This window comes from Prionailurus bengalensis, chromosome B3, assembly GCF_016509475.1.
Source record: "Prionailurus bengalensis isolate Pbe53 chromosome B3, Fcat_Pben_1.1_paternal_pri, whole genome shotgun sequence".
NCBI classification, from domain to species: domain Eukaryota; kingdom Metazoa; phylum Chordata; class Mammalia; order Carnivora; family Felidae; genus Prionailurus; species Prionailurus bengalensis.
The window spans coordinates 85565079-85585894 of NC_057355.1; the positions used below are offsets into that span (position 1 = coordinate 85565079).

Genomic DNA, 20816 nt, shown 5'->3' on the forward strand with positions numbered 1-20816 from the left:
CAAAAGTGTCTCCAGACATCATCGCCAGAGGGAAAAAATTGTCCCTGGTTCAGAACTACTGTTCTGAAACTACTGAAGTGTAAAAAAGAGACAAACCAAAAAATAGGTTAACTACAGAGAACAAACATGTTTACTGGGCATGTGAGTGGGGGGGATGGGTAAAATCGGTGAAGGGGATTAAGAGTACACTTATCTTGATGAACATTGAGTGATATATGGAACTGCTGAATCACTACTTTGTACACCTGAAACAAGTATAACACTATGTTAACTACACTAGAATTAAAGATTCGTAGGGGCACTCTTAGTTTCAACTCAGGCCATGATCTCACAGCTTCCTGGGTTCAAGCCTGTGCTGACAGTGCAGAGCCTACTTGGAATTCTCTCTCCCAATCTCTCTGTCCCTGCCCACCAGCACTGTCTCTTTCTCAAAATAAATGTACTTTTAAAAAAAATAATAAAAAAATAAAATTTTTTAAATAAATAAATAAAAATAAGACTATGGAAGCACAGTAATCTCTCTTATGGAACTCCTCCACTGACAGGGCAGGGAGTCTGAAAGCACAATATTCTCTATTTGGAGGTTCTTAAGAATATTTTAAGTGTTTATATACAGCATATGCTTCATTTTTTAAAAGCCCATAAATAAAAAGCAAAAGGTTTTTTTTAATTAGTTTTGTCTTCAAACCAAGGAAGCCAGACCCTACAAAATACCTGACACGTGTGGCCTCTTAATTTAGACCAAGTCACCCAGATGTAAAAACCTTTTACACCCAAGATGTATGAACCGTGCCCTCACCTCTATAACTAAGGAATACAGCAGTTAATTTAGGAAATGTCAATACTCTACTGGAACTTAACTTTATAGCTCCGCCTTTACTCAAGCTACAGTCTGTCCCAAGTAGGTGCCAAATTCCATTAAGTCTCCAATTTCAAACTGCAATTATCTGTGACATATCTCCTACACTCACACATTGACTTTCCCTGTTGCACTCTTAGCCAAATCTTCAATGGCTTAACTCAGAAGTAGAATGAAAATAAAAAGATCACTATCTCAACTATATTAAGATTTATATTTTCTTGAAAACTGGATCTCTTTTTATATTGACAAACTGGATTTAATTGCTTTCTTATTCCACAGGAATAAATACAACTTACCTGTGATAAAGATTTGCTGCCATAAATGTAGGAAGAGTACAAAAAACAAAGACATGAAATCTGGGCTCCAGTTCTGGCTCTGCTTCCTAGTAGCTGTATGACCACTTAACATTTCCAGACCTCAGCTTTCTAATTTGTAAAATAAGGAGTATAATAATATCTACCTCTACAGTTACTGTGAGAATTATAATTTATGTGAAATCATTTTGTAAAACATACAAATGTTGGGTATTACTAGTGGTATCCTGATGGTATGAGTAAACAACAGAGTAGAGAAACATGCAGCAAAAACACAGGACTTACATCACTAATTAAACGTCACTTTTCAGAAAAACACTCATTAGGAAAAGAGCTTGAAATAATACTCGGAACTAGGATTCAGCCATCTGGGTTCTAAACTCAGTTCTGCCAATAACTCTATCAATGCAAAGTAACTTGCCTTTTCACCTCAAATTCCATCTAAAAAGATCCAAGTACAGGACCACATGTTCCATAAATACCAGTACAGCCCTCATCAACCTATGAAATGAGCAAGTATCCAAAAGATTCGTTTAACACTATTACCACAATTCAGAGCACTGTTTGGTCTGCCAGCCAAACGGATGTAGAGAGCAACAGAGAATAAAAAAAAAAAAAAACTTAACTAAGTAAAAACAGAATCGTAAACAATTCTCGAGAAGCAAAGGAAGCTATAAACGACTTTGCTTTCTGTAATTAATAATAACCTTCCCTCTAAATGACAGTAATGATGAACAAGATACACTAACAGAAGGGCGGGGCTGTTGCCCTAAGATTTTTGAAAACCAGCCACTTCCCAAAGAGGTGTAACTGCTTCCTCGCCCTCGTTAGCCAAGAAACTTGAAAGATTAAGGTTTATATTGTTTGAGAGGGTTTTTTTTTTTTTTTCCACTTGGATTGGGATGGCGGTAGTCACCTGACACATATTCTATAAACACCATTATCGACAACACCAAGCCTCCGGAAAGTCTAAAAAAGATCTAAGTTTTTAGAGTAATACTAGTTTATAAAAATGAGTTCGGGCTATTAACTCAAAATTAGATAGCCCTGTGTTAGCGGTGATTAGTATTTGCCAACTGCCAAGTTTTCCCTTCCCCAAATTATCCGCCGCCCCCCCCCCCCCCCCCGCGTCTCCGCGGAGGCGACGCCTCGCCCTCTACTCCCGCACAGCGCTAGGGCGGGAGGGAGAGTCCCCAGGGGCTCCCAGAAGAGTGAAGGCCTTTAGGCGCCGCCACCCCTCGCTCCTCACCGATGACGATGCGCAGGTGCTTGAGACGGGTCAGCGCGTCCTTCTTGGTGTCCAGCACCTTCTGGGTAGACTTCTTCACGTCCCCGTGCGGCTTCTTGGAGAACATCCTGCCGCTGCCGCCGCCACAGCCGACTCGGGGACTCCGGCCCGGCCCCGGCGGCGGAAAGTGGAGAGAGTGGGCGGGGAGGATACTAGCCTAAGCAGCTCATTCACTCCCCAGGCTTGCGGGCCAGGGCGCAGCCGACTCCTCTCACATCCAGGCCAGGGCCGCCACCTCCTCCCGCCTCCCGCCGCGGCTGCAAAGCACCTTCGGTTCCGGCTCCAATATGGCGGATACCCTCTCCCAGTCCTGCACGGAGCGAGGGAGACCCGGGCAGGTCGGCCGCCGTCGCCTCCACTGCCTCCTGAGGCCGCCTCTCGCCGCCACAGGCCGGGACCCGGGACCGGGAGGCGCGGAGGTGGGGCTCTCGGCAGCGGCAGCACAACTCCTCTCTCCCTGAGGCCCCCTTAAGGTTAAAGCTTCTTTAGCAGCTTAGACCCTGCACAGGCCGAAACGGAGATGAGCGCGGTGATGTGGTTTCACGACTCTGCCGTCGGTGGCGAATGGTCCCCGTGGCAACCGCCTTCTGACGTCAGGGCTTCTTGACGTCATGCCAGCGTGAGATCATCCGTGGCCTTTATCACCTTTGCTTTCCTGTGTAAGGCGCCAAAGGTAGAGCCCGAGAAAGTCAGGGAAAGGAATTACTGCGTGCGCCGTTGTACGCAAAGCTCCCTGAGTGGTGTCGTGTAGTGTTTGTTTAAAACTAAGGTCCTTCATCTCCACTGTTAACCATGTCACAGTAACTTAAAAAGTAGCTCCAAAACATCAAAACAGTCGTGCAATATATTTTAGATGCCAATTCTGAAGGCCTTGGATGTAACACCCCTTCATTTCCTAAGTTGAATTTTGTTTAAAGTTTTTGTTTTGTTTTACGAAGTGATTATTAAAGATTGTAGTTTAAGAGATTTGTAGGGTTATAGTACATCCTCTTGATTAAAATTATCTGGCGCGCACACACACAAAAATAATAAAATCGTCTTGCACAAATAAATGAATCCCCAAAGCATGCAGTCACAGAGTGCATAATTACAAGAGAAAAGAAATCTGGGGAACTTTAAGGGTGAATTTTCTTAATATGTAAAAAGCTCACAAATCCAGGAGGAAATTGCTAAGGCTAAGGTAGAAAAAACTCATAGAAAACATGGGGGAAATTTCACAGAAGTGTATACTCATAACTAAAACGTGAAAATGTTCACACACTAGTAATTTTTTAAAATCAAATTAGGGGCACCTAGGTGGCTCAGTGGGTTAAACACTCGACCTCAGCTCAGGTCATTCCCTGTTCCAGAGTTCAAGCTCCCCATCAGGCTCTATGCTGACAGCTCAGACCCTGGAGCCTGCTTCAGATTCTGTGTGTTCTCTCTCTCTCTGCCCCTCCCCCACTGTGATCTCTCTCTCTCTCTCTCTCTCTCTCTCTCTCTCTCAAAAATAAATAAACATGAAAAAAATAAAAGATTAAATAAAAATAAATTAAAGATTAAATAAAAAAATAAAAGATCAAAATAGACGGAGATGCTCCTATTACTCTCTGGGAAGAAGCATTAATTACTACAAGCTTAATGGAATTTAATATTTGGCATTTTGTATCAAGACACTTAAAAACGTTCATACACTTTGATTTTTTAGTTCCATTTTTAGAATCCTATTCTAAAAAATCACAAATGGGAAAGTTGAGGGGCACCTGGGTGGCTCAGTTGGTTAAGCGCCTGACTTCAGCTCAGGTCATGATCTCACACTTCATGGGTCGGAGCCCCGCGTGGGGCTCAGTGCTGACAGCTCAGAGCCTGGAGCCTGCTTTGGATTCTGTGTCTCCCTCTCTCTCTCTGCACCTTCCCCATTCATGCTCTGTCTCTCTCTGTCTCTCAAAAATAAATATTGAGGAAAAAAAATTTTTAAAGAGGAAAGCATGAAAAAATATTAACACAATTTATAACACTGAAAGATTGCAAACAATATGAATGTCTGTCAGAAAGGAAGGAAATGAATGTCCAATAGGTAAAATGTAATATGCCTGTGAAAATTACTAATATGAAGATTTTTTAATAACATGGAAAATACTCAAGACAATATTAAGTGAAAAATCAGATAAAAAACTGAAAATATGTTATCAAAACTCTGAAAAAAAAGTTTATACAATTTTTGAAAGATGAAAAAATACTCCAAAATTGTGATTATAGCTGCAAAGTGTATTACAGGTGGTTTTAATTTTCTTGTTTATATTTTGCTTATATTTCCTTTACAAAAAGCATGTATTGCTTTTATAATCTAAAAAACAGAAGTTGTTTTAAAGAAAATTAAGAAAATCTAATATACCAATTGTAAACTAACCAAACAAATTAAGATGTATGTGTAAGAGTAGAAACTCCTTGAAAACAAGGGTTTTTAACAAAAGTTATCTTTATGTCCTATGATGGCACAGAATGAATATTTGTTAGTTTTTAAATGTTTATGTTTATATTACTAAAAGTTTTTTTTTTTTTAATTTTTTTTTTCAACGTTTATTTATTTTTGGGACAGAGAGAGACAGAGCATGAACGGGGGAGGGGCAGAGAGAGAGGGAGTCACAGAATCGGAAACAGGCTCCAGGCTCTGAGCCATCAGCCCAGAGCCCGACGCGGGGCTCGAACTCACGGACCGCGAGATCGTGACCTGGCTGAAGTCGGACGCTTAACCGACTGCGCCACCCAGGCGCCCCTAAAAGTTTTTTTTGATAGTAGAAGATTTATCTGATCCCATGATTCTGAGTATCATTTATTTGGTGATTTTAGACACCTCTGTCCCTACCTGTGTCTTTTTTAAGATACTAATCTCAAATTCAAATATGCTCAAATTCAAACTACTCAAACTCAATATATACAAAACTGAAACTTGTCAGCTTTGTCCTCCTTCCTCCCAAACCTGATCTTCCTCCTTCATCTGGTATCTTTATTGATAATACAACGATCAGCCCAGTTTTTTCAATCCAGAAACTCATATCCTCTGAAGGCTCCCTTTCTCTTCTTTTGTCCAGTTACCAAAACCTGATGATTCTACTTCCTAAATACTTCTTGATTTTGTCCTGTTCCCTCCATTATTACAACCTTTGTTTAGGTTCAGGTTTTCACCATTTTAAGCCATGCATGCTAGAAATGGCAGTGGTTTCCTCCCCACTCCCACATCTTAGTAGGATTTGAGCATCCACTCAGTTTTATGTAAATTTTAAGAGTGAAAAGAAAAAACACTCGATAGTCTTAACTTCTTGCATTATCTGTCTTGTTCTTGAATATCTGTCTTAATATGAGGAAATGCATAGCACTTCAGATCAAAGAATAAAACTTACATTGAGGGACTAATTTCAGAGAAGCTAGAAACATCTCCAGATTTTATACCTTGCAGACCTAGTTTCTTACTCTTTCTAAACTTACTGAAGTGGACATTAAAAAAAAAAAAAAGTAATTAGCTACATTGATGGTAGTGGATGTATGTTGGTTTGCTTGCCTTCTTCTGGTAATCATACCTAGGTTTTCCTTTGGAAAGCCACCCCTCTCTTGATCTCACTTGATCTCATGCCCCACGGCCCCATTTACACTTTAGTACTCAAGCATCCTGTGCAAAGCAAGTGTGTTAGGGACCGGCACAAGACCAAGGCAGTCCAATAAAGCTCACTCCTGCAACTATTGAGAAAGAGAAACTCTTTTTTCAGGATGAAGGCCTGGAACTGCTAGGAACCAACATGTGAAAAGAATCTGCCGGGGAGGGGTGCCTGGATGGCTCAGTTAAGCACCCCACTTCAGCTCAGGGAATGATCTCTTGGCTTATGAGTTCAAGCCATGCATCAAGCTTCTGCTTGGGATTCATTCTCTCTCTCTCTCTCTCTCTCTCTCTCTCCCCCCCCCCCCCACCTTCTCCACTCATGCTTTCTCTCTCTCCAAATAAATAAAAACTTAAAAAAAAAAAAAAGAATCTGCTGGGAATAGTGCATGCCAACACTCCAAGAACAGAGGAGATAAAAGAAGAGACTGAGTTTTGACAACATTGTTTGGGCATTTGGATTAAACTTGCTTGAAGTGCCATGATCTTTTCTATTTCACAGATCAATACTTTGTGTGGGGCTTCAGTTACTTGCACAACAGGAAAAGTCCTGATTTATATATTTTAAAGATATTTGGTAGGCTGAATAGGGATTAGAAATTTTTAAAGGAAAAAAACAAATAACTGGTTGAAAACAACATGAAGCCCTCTTTTGAAGCCCTCCACAGCACTTACTTTTTTTCTCTCCCATGATGCTCACTGCACTCTCTGCTGTAATCAGTCTATGCATCCTCTCCCCTATATCAGACTGTAATCTCTCCTTAAGACAAGTTTTGAGAAGACCTTGGATTGTGATCCATAATCCAAGGCTCCAAGTTGTTTTCTGTCCTTTCCGACTTCCCTCTCTTAACTGTCTTTCTCTTTCTTTTTGTGTCTCTCTCTGTCTCTCTCTGCCCTCTTGAATGGTACCTGACATGTGATAGGTCCTCAATACATATTTATAGCAACAATAAATCAACACTGGGGACTCAATAAGCATTTAGAATATAGAGTTGCTGTTTCTGCTGTCAATTCAGGAACAGTAACCTGTTTTGGGGTTGAGACATGGTCACCAGAAAAGCAGAGAAGCTGGTAGGAAGACAAAGAAAGGAGAAACAATGCTTTTTTTCCCTTAAGTTTATTTTTATTTATTTTGAGAAAGAGAGAGCACACATGCGAGTTGGGGAGGGGTGGAGAGAGAGAGCGAGAGAGAGAGAGAGAGAGAGAGAGAGAGAATCCCAAGCAGGCTCTGCACTATCAGTGCAAAGCCTGATGCAAGGCTTGAGCCCATGAACTGTGAGTTCACAACCTGAGCTGAAATCAAGAGAGAGTCTGATGCTTAACCAACAGAGCCACCCAGGTGCCCCAAGAAGAAACAGTGCTTAACAGGGGCAGGCCAGAATGTAAGCAAAGCTAATCTTTTACTTTCCAGGTTTTGATTCAAAGGGAAATAGGTTCTATGCTTTTTTTTGGGGGGGGGGGGGATTAAAGAAATTTTTAAAAATCTTTTATGTTGATCTATTTCAACTGTGAAGGTAAAATTGCTATTAAGGTCTTAAAATATCAGAAGGCTGTATATGGTTGAGACAAGAATAAAGATGCAAAGAATAGGGGCGCCTGGGTGGCGCAGTTGGTTAAGCCTCCGACTTCAGCCAGGTCACGATCTCACGGTCCGTGAGTTCGAGCCCCGCGTCAGGCTCTGGGCTGATGGCTCGGAGCCTGGAGCCTGTTTCCGATTCTGTGTCTCCCTCTCTCTCTGCCCCTCCCCCATTCATGCTCTGTCTCTCTCTGTCCCAAAAATAAAATAAAAAAACGTTGAAAAAAAAATTAAAAAAAAAAAGATGCAAAGAATAAAGAAAGGAAAAAGAAAAACAAAAATAGTCTTTGTTAAACATTTCTATGATTTATCCATGAAAATGAGCATAAATTGTGGTCACCAGAGACTCAGCAGATAGATAAACTTGGAGTCTACAGTTTGGGCAATTTATTCTGTTCTCAACCTATTACTAAGAATATTTTCATATACTACTTATATGTTTTCTTTCATATAGTTTTTCATACTTGCTATCACATATCCCAAGTTTTTGCTGCAAACAATTTGACAACAAAAAACTTAAGCAGAGCTACTGACACTTGCTACAAAATTAATCTGGGTTTCCTTTGCTATTACTTGTGTTCTCTTTTCTTTCTTTATTATTATTATTTTTTAATTTTGAGAGAGAGAGAGAGAGAGAGAGTTCAATTGGGGGAGAGGGGCAGAAGGAGGGAGAGTATTAAGCAATGTCCATGTGCAGCTCAGAGCTGGACATGGGGCTCAATCCCATGACCCTGGAATCATGACCTGAGCCAAAATTAAGAGTCAGATGCTCAACCAACTGAGCCACCCAGGTGCCTCTCTTTTTTTCTTTTTAAGCCTCTTTTCCTTATTTGTACCCCATATAAACATGGATATATTGTCAATTTTTTCTCTGCAAGGAAAAATTAAAGATGTCCTATTACATTGATGGGTAAACCCAAAGAGTATGCATTTGCCTTTAAAAAAAATCAGTGAAATTCTGGGTGGTATGAATTAAAATAGTTCTTGGAAACTTTCCCCTATAAAATAATTTCATTAAAAGTGAGGCTGCTTGTTTGTAGAACTGTTTTCCTCCTACGTTCTCACCCCTAGAAATATTTGATTACCATAAAAAAGTTTTTAAATTCAGCAGAGAGCTGTAAGAATTTTGCCAAAATCATGTAAAAACAAAACAAAACAAAACAATACTTTGCTTAATAGGGGCTTGTTTCAATGACAATCTCACCATTTTTTTTTAAGTTTACAAAAATGTATGCAGTTCCTGCATGCATGGCTTGTATGTTTGTATCATAAAAGTTACAGACTTGCTTGCATTATGATACAGTGGGCAAATAAATGAATTATTTAAAGGATTTGGGTTCTAGTTCCTCTCAGCATCAGTTTTTTCATTAGCAAAATCAATATAAGGCCTGCCACGCAGGGTTTTGTAAAATTCAGGAAGTAATACAGTGTTTTCATTCATGATCTTTAGAGTTAGATAGCTCTGAATTAAACATTACACTTCAGGATGTACTTGCTCTGGGATCCTTGGCATATAGTTTAACCTCTCTGAGACCCATTTTCCTTATATATAAACCACAGCTTTAATTATAATAATTAGGTGAGAAATGGTATTGAAAGTTACTTCTATAATGGCTGATATGTAACCTTCCTTTGCTTTACTTCATAGACTTTTAACAGAGCAATTTGTGTAATTGTTTGAAGATTTGCTCTCCCGCTAGATTGCAAACTCCCTCAGGAGAGAGACCATACAGGTTGTATTTAAAGGTGTATCCCAATCTTCTTGCAAATTGCACTTTATAAAATGTGCTCAAGGGGTGCCTGGGTGGCTCAGTCGGTTAAGCGTTGACTTGATTTCTGTTCAGGTCATGATCTCACGGTTTGTGAGTTCAAGCCCAATGTCTGGCTCTGTGCTGACAGTGCTGAGCCTGCTTGGGATTCTCTCTGTCTCTCCCTGTCTCTCCACCCCTCCCCTTCATGCCCTCTCTCTGTGTGTCTCTCTCTCTTTCTCTCTCTCAAACAATAAAAAAAAATAAAATTAAAATAAAAAAAATAAAATGTGCTCAATAAATATTTGTTGAATGGAAGAATGGATGTAAGTTCCCATTTCTTTCTCTTGCACAGGCACACAGTAAATGGTGAATGAATGAAGTAATTTTAGAAAATAAAAAATGTAACATATCATTAGTAATAATTATATGTCTGGCATACCACAAAAAGGAAACACTATTGTAAAACACATTGGCATAAGTTTCATGTCAATATAGCATGCCCAGCCCACTGACTGATTTTTCTTTTCCTTAATGATGGAAATACTAACATCCTTTGAAAGTGTAAGCTCTCCCCTCTGGAGACATATTTATTGTGAAAAGAAAAACCCAGAAAATTCTCTTTGAAATATTGCTTGTGAAAACTAGAATTTAAAACTTAAGTTTAAAATCATGAACATTCCATAGGTCACCTGGGTGGCTCAGTCCGTTAAGCCTCCAACTCTTGATTTCGGCTCAGGTCATGGTCTCACAGTTTGTGAGTTCAAGCCCCACATCAGGCTCTGTGCTAACAGCATGGAGCCTGATTGGGATTCTCTCTCTGTCCCTCCCATGCTCATGCTCTCTCTCTGTCTGAAAATAAATAAACTTTAATAAATAAATAAATAAATAAATAAATAAATAAATAAAATCATGAACATCCCAAGAAGTATATGTCATTATCAATCTTCCAAATGTGAACATGTTACATTACCCTTTTTTATAAAGTCAGGTTACTTCAAATTTGAGATTTTTTTAATTAATAGGTCAATTTTTAATAGGTTTTGTTTTTTTGGTTAGATTTCAGGTTTATAGCAAAACTGAGAGGGAGATATTGAGATTTCCTATATATTCTATACTCCCACATATGCACAGCTGCCCCCGTTATCAATATCCCCACCAGAGTGGTACATTTGTTACAACTGATGAACATACATTGACATATTATTGTCATCCAAAGAGCATAGTTTACCTTAGGGTTCAATTTTATTGATATACTTTTTATGGTTTTGGACAAATGTATAATGACATGTGTCTACTATTACAGAATCATACAGAATATTTTCACTGCCCTACAAATCCTCTGTGCTTCACCTATTCATCCCTCCACCTAACCAGTGGCAACCACTGATCTTTTTACTGAATAGACTTTTGTAATAATTTTAAATTTACAATAGTATGGCAAGTTCCCATATGCCCAACTCCCACACAGCCCAAATAATAAACTTCCCTTATTATTAGCATCTAATGTTCTTATTATATATTTATCACAATTACTAAGCCAATACTTGTATGTTATTATCAACTAAATTCCATAGCTTATTCAGATTTTTTTTTTGATCTAATGTCCTTTTTCCATTCTAAGATCTTATTCAGGATAGTTTATTACATTTAGTTATCATTTCTCCTTAAGCTCCTTCTGGCTGTGATAATTTCTCACATTTCTGTTGGTTTTGATGACCTTGAGAATTTTGAGGAGAGGTGGTCAGGTTTATTAAAGGATGCCTCTCTATGAAATTTGTCTGATGTTTTTCTCATGATTAGACAAAGGCTGTGGGTTTTAGGGAAAAGATCACAGAGCCTAAGTTTTCTTTTCATTACATCATATTATCTACTATCAGCATGAGTTACTACTGTTTTTTTGGTTTTTGATTTTTGAGAGAGAGAGTGTGGGCACATGCCCACATGTGCACGTGAGTGGGGGAGGTACAGAGGGAGAAGGAGAGAGAGAATCTTAAATAGGCTTCACACTCAGTGTGGACACGGAGCTCAATTGAGGGCTCCACTCTGGACTCTGACAACCATGAGATTATGACCTGAGCTGAAATCAAGAGTCTAGAGCTTAACCCACTGAGCCACGCAGGCACCACGAGTTATCACTGTTGATGTTGACCTTGATCACCTTGTGGTTTGTCAGGTTTGTCAGTTTTCTCCAATATAATTGCCTTTTTTATACCATACTTTTTGGAGGGAAATCACTATGTTCAGTCCTGATTTCTTAGTTGATTGCATTTTATTTTACAAGCTTGTACAGTTTTACTTTTTTTATTCTTGTACATTTACGTCTATTATGTTAGACATTGTATCTGTTTTAGTATCATTACTTGTGAATGAGAAGGTCTAAATGCCAACTGTGTTACAATGGTAAGAGCAGGAGAAGCATGCTTGCCAAGTCAATCCTAATGAAACAAATGGCAAAGACCTGAAGTTAGCAGTTAGAAAATTAAGACCCCAAAGAAGTGATCAAGAGGTTGACCAGCAGTTCTTCAGGTGCCTGGGTGGCTCAGTTGGTTAAGCATCCGATTTCAGCTCAGGTCATGATCTGACAGTTCATGGGTTCAAGATACATGTGGGGCTCTATGCTGATAGCTCAGAGCCTGGAGCCTGCTTCAGATTCTGTGTCTCTCTCTCTCTCTCTCTCTCTCTCTCTAACCCTCTCCTTTTCACACTCTGTGTCTCTCTCTCTCAAAAACATTCAAAAATATTTAAATAAAACATTTAAATAAACATTTAAGACATTTAAATAAGCATTTAAAAAATAAAAGAGGTAGACCAGCAGTTCTGTTTTTAGTGTCATGATCAAAATTATTACGGAATCACCAAAGAGCTTTGCTAATCTATTGCATTATTAAAAATTAAAGCTGAGGAAACTACAAAATTCTCATGAAATAAATCAAAGATACAAAAAAAATGGAGAGATCTCTTATGTTCAATGAATAGAACATTACATTTTTTTAAGATGTCACTTCTTCCTGGGGCACCTGGGTGGCTCAGTTGGTTGAGCAACCAACTTTGGCTCAGGTCATGATCTCATAGTTCATGGGTTCGAGCCCCACATCAGGCTCTGTGCTGACAGCTCAGAGCCTGGAACCTGCTTCAGATTCTGTGTCTCCCTATCTCTCTTCCCCTTCCCTGCTCTCTCTCTCTCTTTCAAAAATAAATAAACGTTTTAAAAAAATGTCAATTCTTCCCAACTTGGTCTATAGACTCAATACAATATCAATCAAAATCCCAGCAAGCAATTTTGTAGCTTGGAAAGACAAAAGATCCAGCATAGCCAAAAAAATAATGAAGAGGAACAAAGTTGTTGCAACTTGATTTCAAAACTTACTATATGACTATAGTAATCCCGACAGCATGGTATTGGTGAAAAATTAGACACAGTAATCAATGGAGCAGAATAGAGAGCCTAGAAATAGACTCACCCAAATATAATCACCTGGTGTTTGACAAAGGAGCAAAGGCAATTCAATGGAGAAAGGATAATCTTTTCAACAAATGGTGCTGGAACAAATGGACTTCCACATGTAAACCTTACACCTTTCACAAAAGTTAACTCAAAATGGAACATACCTAAAGGTAAAATTCAAAACTATAAAACCTCTAAAAGGGGGCGCCTGGGTGGCTCATTTGGTTAAGCTTCTGACTTTGGTTCGGGTCACGATCTTGCGGTAAACAAGTTCAAGCCCTACGTCGGGCTCTATGCTGACAGCTCAGAGCCTGGAGCCTGCTTTGGATTTTGTGTCTCCCTCTCTTTCTGCCCCTCCCCAGCTCACGCTCTCTCTCTGTCTCTCAAAAATAAATAAAACATTAAAAAAAAATAAAACTTCTAAAGGAAAACATAGGAGAAAATCTAGGTGAGCTTTCATTCAGTGATGAGTTTTTATTATTTTAATTAATTAATTAATTAATTAATTTGTGATGGGTTTTTAGATATAGCACGAAAGCATGATCTATGTAGGAAAGAAAATTGACAAGTAGGATTTTATTAAAATTGAAATTTCAGGGGCGCCTGGGTGGCGCAGTCGGTTAAGCGTCCAACTTCAGCCAGGTCACGATCTCGCGGTCCGTGGGTTCGAGCCCCGCGTCGGGCTCTGGGCTGATGGCTCAGAGCCTGGAGCCTGTTTCCGATTCTGTGTCTCCCTCTCTCTCTGCCCCTCCCCCGTTCATGCTCTGTCTCTCTCTGTCCCAAAAATAAATAAAAAACGTTGAAAAAATTTTTTTTAAAAATTGAAATTTCTGCTCTGCGAAGATACTGTTAAGAGAATCACAAGAAAAACCATGGACTGGGAGAAAATCTTTGCAAAACACATAAAGGACTTGATTAGAATATACACAGAACTCTTAAAACTCAATAATACAAAAACCAACAACCCAGTTGAAAAATGGGCAAAAGGCCGAACAGACACATCACTGAAGAAGATATAGAGATGACAAATAAGCATATGAAAAGATCCTCAATATCATTTGTCATTAGGGAAGAATTAAACAACAGTGAGATGCTACTGCATACATACTAGAATGACTAAAATTCAAAACACTGGCAACACCAATGCAGGGCACAGGAACTCTTATTTGTTGCTGGTGGGAATGTAAAATGGTACAGACCACTTTGGAAGACAGTTTGGTAGTCTATTGTAAAGTTAAACATTGTTTTACCACAGGAACCAGCAAGTGTACTCCAAGGTATTTAACCAATTGATCTGAAAATAAGTCCTTACAAAAATCTGCACATCAGTGTTTATAGTGTGTTTTTTTTATAACTCCAGAAGCTGGAAGAACCAATATGTCCTTCAACAGATGAATGAATAAGCAAACTATGGTGCATTCATACAATGGAATATTACTCAGAACTAAAAAGAAACCAAGGTTCCTCCATGAGCATACAGGGATGAATCTTAAATGTGTATTACTAGAGGTGCCTGGGGGGCTCAGCTGGTTGAGTGTACAACTTCAGCTGAGGTCATGATCTCACAGTTTGTGGGTTTGAGCCCCATGTTAGGCTTTGGGCTGACAGCACAGAGCCTGCTTCAGATTCTGTGTTCCTCTGTCTGCCCCTCCCCCACTCACATCACATTTTCTCTCTCTCTCTCTCTCTCTCTCTCTCTCTCTCTCTCTCCCCCTCTCTCTCAAAAATAAACATTAAAAAATTAAATAAAAATTGCATATTACTAAGTGAAAGGAGGCAGTCTGCAAAAGTTACATACCGTATGATTGTCATTATATGACATTCTGGAAAAGGTAGCATTATGGCAACAGTAAAAATCAATGGTTGCCAGGGACCTAGGGGGAAGGAGAAAGAGTTGAATAGGTAAAGCACAGGGAATTTTTTTATGGTGGTGAAATTACCCTGTACGATACTATAGTTGTAGACACTTCACTCTATGCATTTATCAATATTCATAGAACTTCATAGCACATAGAGTAAATACTAATATATGCAAATTAAAAGATCATTTAGGAGAGCAGAGGATCCCAAGTTGGGACACAGAATGTGACAAAATAATCTAACTGTATTACAATGTATGAAATAACCTCACTGAAGAAGCTGGGTGAAAAGGAAATAAATGGAATCTATGAGATTACAGGCTAAAGCAAATGCACATAAACACTGCATTCTAGTTGATAAAGTTGATTCCCATGTAGGTATGGGTTACTCTGATACTGCTACACATGTATACTGAAATTAAATAAGTAAATGGATGACAGATGGTGGGACTCAAGTTTCTCACTGTTGGAGTAGGAGTTAAAAAAAATTTTTTTTTAATGTTTGTTTTTGACAGAGAGAGAGATAGAGCATGAGTGGAGGAGGGGCAGAGAGAGGGAGACACAGAATGTGAAGCAGGCTCCAGGCTCCAAGCTGTCAGCACAGGTCCCAATGCAGGGCTTCAACTCACGGACAGTGAGATCATGATCTGAGCCAAAGTCAGACACTCAACCCACTGAGCCACCCAGGCACCCCTGGAGTAGGAGTTTTTAAGATAAGCACAGGGAGGAAGGTAGAATGATCCATTTGGTAGTGGATTCCAGTTGGAGACATCAATATGAGCACATAGTTAGCTTAATATAGATACAGATAGTTACATATAGAAATAGTTACAGATATGTTTCTACAGATGGAGTAGTAAACTCCTATGTATTTCCTTGCTCTGTCAGCTGACAGGCCTTAGAAGCAATGATAGTCTAGTAGCAGCAAGCATGCCTAGCACCAGATCTTGGTTTTTAATACCACTTTCTGATAGAACCAAGGCTTTTTGGAACAATGGCTTATTCTAGGACTGGGGCAGGAAAGTACAAGATCAGCCTGGACCATTTTGTAGTGCCAGAAAGTAAGGAAATGCTACATACACACACACACACACACACACACACACACACACACACACGATGTAAGTATGTTAACTGAAAAAGCATGCAGTGGTCAAAGCTGAAACAACGTGAATGACAAAAAAAAATTAAAGTAGTATTAGATTATAACTCAAAATATAACATAAATATCCATGAGTGCATATTGATATAAATAATAATTTGAAATTATTTAAAATATTTAAAATTATTATTTATATCAATATCACATAAATGGAGAAGACAAATCTGCCATGCAAAAGGAATTCCAAAAAAACATATGTAGATACTCAAAGAGATGGAAAATAACCCTACATCTTAGATATGGTCTGCACATGATGAGTTTCTTCCAAAGTGTCCAGAATGGAAGAGGTGGGAGGAATAACTTTATAGTGGAGAAACAACAAACACCTGTCAGCTACATGATCAAGGTCGACATTAACAGTGGGAAGTTACCTTGACAGTGTGCGCCCTTGATATAATGTGATGAAAATGGCACTTCACCTCTATTGTCCTTCCTCCCCCAAACCTATACCCTCATTCTGATAATGAGAAAAATATTAGCCAAATCCCCAATTAACCAGTTAATTCCTCAAAACTGTCAAGGTAATCAAAACCAAGGAAAGTCTGAGAAACTATCACAGCCAAGGTGAACATAAGGGGAAATGATAACTGAATTTTATAAAGTATTCTGGATGGGATGCTGGAGTAGAAAAAAGATGTTAAATAGAAGCTAAGGAAATCTGATAAACTATGTAGTTTAGATAATAATAATGTATCATTACTGGTTCATTGTGACAGATGTACCATATCATCTCTAAATAAAGGAAACTGGATGCAGGGCATATGAGAACTCTGTGTATTATTAGCCCAGTTTTTTTCTATAAACCTAAAACTGTTCTAGGAAAATATAGTTGACTCAGTCAGTGGAGCATGTGACTCTTAATCTCTGTGTCATGAGTTTGAGCCCCATATTGGGGGTAAAGATGACTTAAAATAAAACTAAATAAAAATAAAACTGCCCTAATAAATGAAAGTCTCCTTAAAAAATGTAACCTGAGAAAATTTTAAATTAGTTTAATACTTAAAAATAACAATGGTAAGCCAGTGCATAACATTTATGATTTTTTTGGAAATATATATTTTTGAACAGACATGTTTACGAAAAAATAAAAATACCTATTTTTCTTAAAGCTTATTTATTTTGAGAGAGAGAGAGAGACAGAGAGACAGAGAGAATGTGAGTTCGGGGGGCGGGGGGCAGAGAGAAAGGAGAAAAAGAATCCCAAGCAGGCTCTGTGCTGTCCACACAGAGCCCAATGCAGGGCTTGAACTCACAAACTGTGAGATCACAACCTGAGCCAAAATCAAGAGTCGGACACTTAACCAACTGAGACACCCAGGTGCCTCAAAATACCTATTTTTTCAAAACAAAAACTATTTGGTGAGAAAAGTATTATTTTCCTTTTTTTGCAAATCTCTTTTATATTTGGCTTAATAGAAGACAGCTGGATTCCTATGATGCCATATATTAAGTTTATTTATTCATTTTTGAGAGAGAGAAAGCAAGTGGGGGAGGGGCTGAGGAAAAGGGAGAGAGAGAGAATCCCAAGCAGGTTCTGCACTGTCAATACAGAGCTCGAGGTGGGGCTTGAGCCCACAAACTGTGAGATCATGACCTGAGCTAAAGTCATGAGTCACCAACTCGGACTTAACTGACACCTGACTGAGCCACCCAGATGCCCTGCTATATATTCTTTTGATTGAAGTATATGAGAAAAATGTGGTTGCATAGGATATGTAATTGGAAAAGAGGAATATTTTAATAGGTTCTTTCAGATAATTGTTGACAATACACTAAAACTAAACTAAGCTAAAATGAACATGCGGTAGTTGCTTTTTTTAAGTTTATTTATTTATTTTGAGAGAAAGAGAGAGAGGGAGCAGGGGAGGGGCAGAGAGAGGAAGAGAGAGAATCTCAGGTAGGCTCCGCACTGTCAGCTCAGAGTCTGACATGTGGTTTAAACCCACGAACCATGAGATCATGACCTGAGCTGAAACCGAAAGTCGGACACTCAACTGACCTGAGCCACCCAGGCACCCCAGTTTCTTTTTTTTTTTAAGTTTTATTTATTTATTTTGAGAGAGAGAGAGAGAGAGAGAGAGAGAGAGAGAGAGAGAATGAGAGCAGGGGAGGGGCAGAAAGGGGACGATAGAGAGACTCCCAAGCATGCTCGGTGTCATCAGTGCAGAGCCTGATGTGGGGCTCAAACTCACAAACTGTGAGATCATGACCTGAGCTGAAATCAAGAGTGGACACTTAACTGACTGAGCCACCCAGGCGCCCCAACAAGTGGTAGTTTCTTAAAGATTAGTTGCAATGTGGAATACAAAAGCATATGAGTAAACTTTTGGTATCTTTACATTAAAGTCTTGCACTTTACATGAATCTTCTACCCAGACATAATTTTGTAACATTATGCAATTGCTATTCGGAAAATAATTGTTCACAAGTTATACAGACATTCCGAATGTTAATACAGTTCATTAAGCAATATAAAAATTAAAAAATCACATACATCAGAAAATCCTTTAAGTATTAGATGTTATATTCATCACGGTGGGTAAAAGTTTTCTAAATTCCTAATTTTCATTTGGAAGCTTGGATTTTATCTTGGGAAACAAACAGTGTCAACAGTTTTACGAAAAGGAACAGGCTCACTTTGTTTATTTGATTTTTTGTGAAACTATTTGTCAAAGAACCAACTCTGAATATCTTTAGTTGGTCAGTTCATTCCAGTAAAAATGCCATTCCTTGAATAAAGTTGCTAGGTCAGCACACAACTCAACTGCACAGGTGTTTTTCCTTAAGACCACCAGTGCACGTCAGTGTGCAGCATTACTGCACTATACTACTTCCCATTTTGCCAAAGAAAATGTTAAAAAGATGTGTGCTCAGTACTCGGGATTTCATTCAGAATAATTTTACTGCTTCATCAAGGACATTTGTAAGTGAAACTGGCAGTGAAGAATATAAAGAATATTTGTACACTTTGGTGCCACTGTCTTCATGCTCACCTGCCCAGCACTGCTTTAGCACCATCAGTTCCAATGTCAACGTATTTTGTCATTTCTTTCTGTTTGTAATTTCATAGATTAAGATTTAATTTTTAGAGAAAATGCAACATTCATGCAGAAGTCAAGAAACACTAGAAGAAATATTATAATTGGTTAAGGACAGAGAGAGCTGCAAATCATATACAATGGATATAGAACTCAAATGAAATATACTTTTAAGGAGGTCTGTTGAAGCAAAGACTGCTGACGTTATTTATTAGCATAGTGAAATGAAATGAATTCTAAGAGAAGGGAGATAAGTAGACTATATCCTATAACCTGTCCCTCATGCCCCAAATTCAATCCATTACTAAGTTTTGTTGATTTTACCTCCCAGCTATCTCAGATTTGTTCATTTCTTTTCACCACACAGCCTCTGCCCTGTCCAAGCCACTATTATCTTACCTCAACATCTGATTGATTTCTTCTTTTCCCTTTTTCCTATCCAATATGTTTTCCACTAAGCAACCAGTGATCGTTTAAAGATCTGATCTTAAAATTGATGTAATCTTAACACTCATCTAACCTTCTCATCTCTTCCTACAAACTTCCCAACGGCAACCCACTGTGTTTAAGATTAAAACAAAACAACCGTCTTACCATAATCTATTCGGCCCTGCCAGATATGTGACCTTTGCCTGTTTCACCAACCTCACCCCATGCCCCTTTCAACCTTGAACCACAGCAGTCTCTTAATTCCTCAAACATGAATACTCTAAGCACTTTCTGACATCAAGACCTTTACATACACTATTCTTTCAGCTTATAAGATTCTTCCTTTCCCTTCTAGCTGGGCTAACTCCTACCTACCTCTTAAGTCCTAGCTGAAATATTACTTCTTTAGAGAGGCCTTACCTAACACCCACTCCTCCTCTCAGTCAGGTCTCCATGTTATATACTCTCAAATCACTAACACAAAGCATACCTCAACTTGTATAGTTAATTTTTTAGTATTTACTCCTCCCCTTTTCTGTAAGCTCTATGGAGGCATAGGCTGTTTCTGTATTGTTAACCAATGAATATCTCTTGAAACCAGCATAGTATCTGGCATGTAGTATATATTAGATAGTTAATATATAAATATGAAAAGGGACTTTTGATAAGAATGGATAAGAAATTACAATGGGATATTTAAAAATATTAATTTCTTCCATTCAAAAAACATGTATGTTTTTAGCCACTTTGGTCAGAACACTTTCAGCTGCAAGAAGCAAACAAAACCAAGCAAAACAGCTTCAGTAAAAAGAGGAATTTATTGGTTCATGTAACTGAAAGTCTAAGGATTAACATTGAACACTTGTGGATGCAGGCACTTAAATAACGTCAATCAGGAATCTTTGTATTTCAGCATTACTTTTCCTCTGTGTTGGTTCCCATCCCCGCTGCCCTGTTCCAGTCACATGTGGAAGGAGAAATGGTCCCAGCAAACTTAAGCTCATATAGGCTTAATAGAACTTTTAATTTCACAGGACAAACTTCCTTCATGATAGTTCCAATAAAAGTTCTGGCAATGTCCATCATGGCCTACGTTGGTCTACATGTCCATCCCTGAACTAGAGAATATAATATTCTGATTGGTCACCTGAGCCATATGGGCTGAATGGAGCAGAGTGGGTTCTTGAAGGGAAAGTCAGGAAGCTATTACCTCAAAAAGGGGATGGGGAGTGGGGAGGCCAAAACAAAAGATAGCCACTTTACACAGAAAAATTATCTTTAGAGGAACAATACAGATTAAAAATAAAACTGCATATAAAATACTTACCCTTGAGAAAAATCTTAGAGACAAAGAAAATTTCTCTACTTAAAAAAATTACAGAGGCGCCTGGGTGGCTCAGTCAGTTAAGCGGCCGACTTCGGCTCAGGTCATGATCTTGCGGTCCATTGAGTTCGAGCCTC

At 38.8% G+C, this 20816-nt stretch overlaps 1 protein-coding gene across 11 annotated transcripts in view; it reads right to left on the bottom strand.

The window, feature by feature from the left end:
- The window catches only part of RALGAPA1 (Ral GTPase activating protein catalytic subunit alpha 1), a 277975-nt gene extending 274964 nt beyond the window's left edge, over positions 1-3011 (bottom strand). For 6 of the 11 annotated variants that reach the window (XM_043556003.1, XM_043556001.1, XM_043556002.1 and 3 more), the window contains exon 1: positions 2426-3010. In XM_043556003.1, coding sequence (XP_043411938.1) covers positions 2426-2531 — 106 coding nt within the window. In that variant the 5' untranslated portion in view covers positions 2532-3010. Of the gene's footprint in view, positions 1-2425 lie in introns of all 11 variants that reach the window. The other 5 variants (XM_043556008.1, XM_043556007.1, XM_043556006.1 and 2 more) reach the window with 3 other exon arrangements.
- Between the last annotated feature and the right edge of the window lie 17805 nt (positions 3012-20816).